Source organism: Tupaia chinensis, unplaced genomic scaffold (assembly GCF_000334495.1).
Source record: "Tupaia chinensis unplaced genomic scaffold, TupChi_1.0 Scaffold142716_1, whole genome shotgun sequence".
Taxonomy (NCBI): domain Eukaryota; kingdom Metazoa; phylum Chordata; class Mammalia; order Scandentia; family Tupaiidae; genus Tupaia; species Tupaia belangeri.
The window spans coordinates 7,487,104-7,493,931 of NW_006202562.1; the positions used below are offsets into that span (position 1 = coordinate 7,487,104).

The following is a 6,828-nucleotide window of genomic DNA, read 5'->3' on the forward strand; positions in this document are numbered from 1 at the left end:
TCACTGCAAATTCACACATCAGCAGTAAAATTAATCAAACTTGAATAGGAAGAATTTGAGTAAAAATATTGACTACTTCTCATTTTAATCTTCAGTTTAAGCATGATTTCCACTCCATATTATAATCAGAGGTTAGTTCTAACATTTCCTTGGTAATTTTGCATGCTTAAAGTTTAGCCCAGTCTTTGAAAACCCTCTCCAGCTTCTGGCCGAGCAGAACTTTGCCGCTCACTTTGAACTTGCCAGCAAGAAAAGCCTTCTGTGGGTTCACTTTACCCAAAACCAGCTCCATAAAGACAGGCTCTGGGATTGTGAAGACTGTGTCTGCTGGGAGCCTGGCAGATCCCAAATACATGTCCCCAGAACCATTCTTCAGGTCAATGGTCCACTGCAGGATGGTCTTCCCATCTTTGGTGATGTCCAGCTGGAAGATGGCATTGACTTTCTTTACAAGTTGAGCTCCCGTTTCTCTGATGTGATGGCTAATGTCCTCGAATACTGAGAAGCTCTGGAGTTCTGCTAACTCTAGAGGCTGTGGCATGGCAGGTTCCTGAGCTGAGCCCAGTGTCTTTAACTGGCCCGCCTGCGGTCCATTCCCTGCTTTGATCTTGGGTTGATGGTCAGTTCTCTTCCACATCGTACGATGCTGGTCCTCTTGACCTTGCCGTCTGGTCTGCAAGCAGCTGTGGCCAGATCAGTACCCACAGGTCAGATTGTGACATCAGAGGTAAGGCCAAGCAGGCATGGAGACGTGTATGTGTGCTGCCATCTTATTGGCTAGACAAATACTAAATGTGATGTGGGGGTAGGACTCAGACAATTGTGAGGTAATTAGGAAGCAGGTCCGTATGTGCATCCCCAAACCAGTGAGGGCTGTTGGTCTCAGAAGCTCAAAATGTTTGAACTCTGAAATAAGGATAAGGGAAACAGGCTCCAGAAGATTCTCGGGTAACATGGGTTCTATCTTTCCCAAGTGGCATCTCTCAGTAGCAACCTTAACTGAAAGAGCAGTTATTCTGACTCCTCTAAAATGAATAACCTTAAGTCACAGATCCTGATGTTAGATCTGACTTTACCTAGCTGATACTGAGCAAAATAACTTTGTGAGCAAAACAACTAATTGGAGGAACCAGCACCAGGGACCTTCAGAAACTTCAGAAACACAGTGAAAAGAGAAAGAAAACTATATAATCAGCAGAAGATGCTGTTGATCTCATACGATGATTGCAAGCCATCGGGTCAAGGACTTGAACTGCAGTCTGCCATGTGGGCGTCCAGTGCCTTAACCACCATGCCACCTGCTGGCCCAGTGTCTGCATTTTTTTTAACAATGATTTCTCTGCTCACCAAATTTAGGGCATGCTTAACTCTACATTATAAGAGGATCTACACAATCACCCACATACCTGCCACATTCTTGTTCATTTGAAAACAAAAGCAATCTCATAAGTTGTCTTCAGAATAAAGTTTAGAATTAATAAATACACGCGCACGCACACACACACACACACGCACACACACACACACTGGGAATATCATGATACAAACTAAGAAGGAACACTTAACATTTTCAAGTAAAACATATTTTGCTTTTTGCCTTACTTTTCTCTCCTTATTGATAGACTTTATTCTTTCTCTTTTTTTTTCCCCCATGAAATAAACAGAAGGGGAGATAGGCAGAGAAACAGATGCCCCCAACAAAGTCTTCATGCCACAATCCATCCCCTGTCTCGCCAGCCCATATCACAGATGGACACATGTGCATCTACTGTGTACATGGGGGCCCTGGGATGCAAACCTGGGACCTTTCCCATGTGAGTCTAGGTTCATAACCACTGTGCTACCTTTTGGCTCTACTAGACTTCATTCTTTTTCTTTCTTTTTTTACTTTGAAAGGGATTTTTTTGCTATCTGGTGTGCCAGAGAGACAGAAAGCAAGAAATCATCCCCAAGGGGGTTAGCTACAACTCAAACCCTTCTCCTCTCTTCTCTCAGGACTCTAGGCAAACAGGCACTCACACTTGGCAAGTTTCAAGCCACTGGATCCAGGATTCAAACTGCGGTCGACCAAGAGGGAATCCAGTGATGTATGTAACCATTACGACGTCATTTGCTGGTCCCTAGACTTCATTCTCTTTTTTTTTTTTTTTTTTTTTTTTTTTTTTGATTGTGGCATGGCCATCCCTTTGGGGCGTGATTTCTTGCTTTCTGTCTCTCTGGTGAGCACACGCACCTTGTAGTAAAACATGTCCTTCAGTCAGTGAATAAACTGACACACACCCATATGAAGGAACATTATTCAGTGGTAAAAAGAAATGAACTATCAAGCTATGAAAAGATACAGAGGAACTTTAAATGCATGTTACTAAGTGAAAGAGATCAGCCTGAAAAGATTGTATGCTGCATGATTTAATTATATGACATTTTGGAAAGAGCAAACCTGCAGAGACTGTCCAAAAGATCAGATTAGTGGTTGTTGGGTTTAGGGAGAAGGAGGGATGAACAGGCAGAGCACAGAGGATTTTCACGGCTGCAAAGCTATTCTGTACTATTTTATACATGTCATTATGCACTTGGCAAAAACCCATAGAATGTACATGGTGGTTAAGTGACTGGATTCCCAGATGGCTGACTGTGGTTCAAGTCCTGGACCTGGTGACTTGCTTTCTCACTTTCACTCTCTCTTTCTGTCTCTCTCTGGTATGTGCATAAGTCCTACAGAAAATTAAATAATAATAATAATAACAACATCAAATAAAATTACATAAATAGTTCTTAAAAAAACACACATAGAATGTACAGCACCAAGAGTGAATTCTAATGTAAATTATAAACTTCAGTGAAAAATAAATACCAGTATTGGTTCATTAGTTGTAACAAATGTGCCACCCCAATGGAAGATGTTAATAGAAATTAAGCAAGGGTGGTGGGACAAGGCGAGAGTATTTAGGAATTCTTATCTTCTGTCAAATTTTTCTGTAAACCTAAAATTGCTCTAATGAATGAAGTCTAGGGGATCAGAAGTTAGCATAATGGCTATGTCACTGAACTCCCATGTAGTCGACCGTGGTTCAAGTCCAAGACCCGGTGGCTTAAACTCACATGGGGCGCATGTGTGTGTGTGCCCAAGATCCCGAGAGGAGAATGGAGGAGAAGGGATTGCGACATCGCCATCCCCCCTGGGGGGTGATTTCTCGCTTTCTGTCTCTCTGTCTCTCTCTGTCTTTCTGACGAGCATACACTCCCTATAGCAAAAACCTTTCCAAATAAATAAATAAATAAATAAAGTTAAATACATAATTTTTAAAAAAGACTTTTTTTTTCCCCATCCATGGTTCCAGTCCTGGACCCAGTGGCTCAGAACTCATGCCAGCATGTGTGCATGCATGCCCAAAGTCACAAGAGGAGAATGGAGGAGAAGGGATTGTAATGTGGCCATTCCCTTGGGGGTGATTACTCACTTTCTCTCTCTCTGTCTCTGCCTATTTCTCTCTCTCTCTCTCTCTCTGACAAACAAAACTGCTCTGGGGACCAGCAGTTAGCATAATGGCTATATCGCTGGACTCCCATGTAGTCGACCACGGTTCGAGTCCCGGACCCAGTGGCTTAAAACTCACGCCGGGCCTGTGTGTGTGTGCATGCCCAAGATCCTGAGAATAGAACGAAGAAGGGATTGCAACGTGGCCATCTGCCCTGGGGGGTGATTTCTCGCTTTCTGTCTCTCTGACTCTGTCTGGCGAGCGCATGCGCCCTATAGCAAAAACTTCTTCGAAAAAGAAAAGAAGTAAAAAATAAATAAATAAAAAGAAATGATGAATAAAGCACCTATAATCATTCCATGTGAAAAATCTTGTGTGGATAAGAGTTTATGCTCTTTTTACAGAGTTATTTGTAAATGATCAAGTATGTAATGGTTGGACCAATTATTATTGCTCACATTTATTAAACAGTAACCATCTCCCAGCCACTTTAGTAAATCCTTTCATCTTTGTAATATTCTAAGGCAGTTACTAATATTGCTCCCATTCCATACATGAGGAAGTTGACAGGCTGGATAACTTGTCCAAAGACAGATGGCTAATAATTTTAGACCCAAGAGTTCATGGGTTTGAACACTTTAAATGCATAATTTTTGTTTCATGCAATATTTTTTATTGTTGAATCATCATTAAGACGTGGTATTATCTACTTAAAGATTTAAAAAAAAAAAGTTGTCTCCTTCATGAGCTTCTATTTTTTAGGAACCACTATGAGTGAGCTTGAAGCACATAGGAAAGTACTCAACCTCATTGGTCATTAGGGAAATGTGAATTAAAACTACAGTGAGATCTACTTCTTCTACCCTAGAATGGCTAAATTGGAAAGACTGGCAATGACAAATGTTGGTGAAGGTGTAGGATGTCTGGAACACTTGTGCACGTCCAGAGAGAGTGCAAATTGCTACTGCTACTATAGTGAGTATGTGGCAGTGTTGTATAAAAGTAAACAAACACCTACCATACAATTAATTTGTTATACTCCTAAGTATACTAGCAAAATAAAAGTGTATGCCTACAGAAAGACACACAATGAATGTTAACAGCATTATTTATTGAAGTAAAATGTTAGAGATGATCCAAATATTTTCTTATGCTGGTGGTCTTCTGTTCATCCACAGGGGAGGTGATAAAGTGTGGTATACTCATAGAATGGAATACAACTTGCAATAAAAAGGAATGCGCTACTGATTCACTCAACAAAACATGGATGAATCGCAGATACTTCATGCTGAGTAAAAGGAGCCAGATGAAAGGATAGTAAACTTTAGATTCCATATATTTCACAGTGTAAAAATTGCAAACACTAAGAACACATATATACAAAACTGTTGGTATTTTGCTGGGAAATATAGTGTGGGTTTATCGGTGAAGAAGCACAGAAGAGTTTTGTAAATTTCTAGGAGGTATAGGGCAGAGGGATGATAGGACTTTGTCTTATCGTGGTGTTGGCTATGCAACTACATGTATTGTCAAAACTCAAAACTGAGGAACCAGCAATTAGCGTAATGGCTATGTCGCTGGACTCCCACATAGTCGACCGTGGTTCATGTCCCAGACCCGGTGGCTTAAAACTCATGCCAGGTGCGTGTGCATGCATGCCCAAGATCCCAAGAGGAGAATGGACGAGAAGGGATTGCGGCGTGACCATCCCCCCTGGGGGGTGATTTCTTGCTTTCTGTCTCTCTGTCTCTCTCTGTCTGTCTGGCGAGCACACACGCCCTATAGTGAAAAACCTCTCCCCCCCCCAAAAAAAAAAAACCTCAAAACTCTTCTCTTTTTTTTTTTTTTTTTTGATTGTGGCATGGCCATCCCTTTGGGGCGTGATTTCTTGCTTTCTGTCTCTCTGGTGAGCACACGCACCTTGTAGTAAAACATGTCCTTCAGTCAGTGAATAAACTGACACACACCCATATGAAGGAACATTATTCAGTGGTAAAAAGAAATGAACTATCAAGCTATGAAAAGATACAGAGGAACTTTAAATGCATGTTACTAAGTGAAAGAGATCAGCCTGAAAAGATTGTATGCTGCATGATTTAATTATATGACATTTTGGAAAGAGCAAACCTGCAGAGACTGTCCAAAAGATCAGATTAGTGGTTGTTGGGTTTAGGGAGAAGGAGGGATGAACAGGCAGAGCACAGAGGATTTTCACGGCTGCAAAGCTATTCTGTACTATTTTATACATGTCATTATGCACTTGGCAAAAACCCATAGAATGTACATGGTGGTTAAGTGACTGGATTCCCAGATGGCTGACTGTGGTTCAAGTCCTGGACCTGGTGACTTGCTTTCTCACTTTCACTCTCTCTTTCTGTCTCTCTCTGGTATGTGCATAAGTCCTACAGAAAATTAAATAATAATAATAATAACAACATCAAATAAAATTACATAAATAGTTCTTAAAAAAACACACATAGAATGTACAGCACCAAGAGTGAATTCTAATGTAAATTATAAACTTCAGTGAAAAATAAATACCAGTATTGGTTCATTAGTTGTAACAAATGTGCCACCCCAATGGAAGATGTTAATAGAAATTAAGCAAGGGTGGTGGGACAAGGCGAGAGTATTTAGGAATTCTTATCTTCTGTCAAATTTTTCTGTAAACCTAAAATTGCTCTAATGAATGAAGTCTAGGGGATCAGAAGTTAGCATAATGGCTATGTCACTGAACTCCCATGTAGTCGACCGTGGTTCAAGTCCAAGACCCGGTGGCTTAAACTCACATGGGGCGCATGTGTGTGTGTGCCCAAGATCCCGAGAGGAGAATGGAGGAGAAGGGATTGCGACATCGCCATCCCCCCTGGGGGGTGATTTCTCGCTTTCTGTCTCTCTGTCTCTCTCTGTCTTTCTGACGAGCATACACTCCCTATAGCAAAAACCTTTCCAAATAAATAAATAAATAAATAAAGTTAAATACATAATTTTTAAAAAAGACTTTTTTTTTCCCCATCCATGGTTCCAGTCCTGGACCCAGTGGCTCAGAACTCATGCCAGCATGTGTGCATGCATGCCCAAAGTCACAAGAGGAGAATGGAGGAGAAGGGATTGTAATGTGGCCATTCCCTTGGGGGTGATTACTCACTTTCTCTCTCTCTGTCTCTGCCTATTTCTCTCTCTCTCTCTCTCTCTGACAAACAAAACTGCTCTGGGGACCAGCAGTTAGCATAATGGCTATATCGCTGGACTCCCATGTAGTCGACCACGGTTCGAGTCCCGGACCCAGTGGCTTAAAACTCACGCCGGGCCTGTGTGTGTGTGCATGCCCAAGATCCTGAGAATAGAA

General features: G+C 41.5%; 1 protein-coding gene across 1 annotated transcript; it reads right to left on the minus strand.

The window, feature by feature from the left end:
• Nucleotides 1-21: 21 nt before the first annotated feature.
• On the minus strand, nucleotides 22-708 carry SCP2D1 (SCP2 sterol binding domain containing 1). The gene has a single exon (XM_006163635.1). It carries the CDS (start codon nucleotides 635-637, stop codon nucleotides 167-169), a length of 471 nt encoding a protein of 156 aa, XP_006163697.1. The 5' UTR covers nucleotides 638-708; the 3' UTR covers nucleotides 22-166.
• Between the last annotated feature and the right edge of the window lie 6,120 nt (nucleotides 709-6,828).

Excerpts from the sequence above, each read along its gene's own strand:
- SCP2D1 (XM_006163635.1), bottom strand. The coding sequence starts at position 637 with ATGTGGAAGAGAACTGACCATCAACCCAAGATCAAAGCAGGGAATGGA.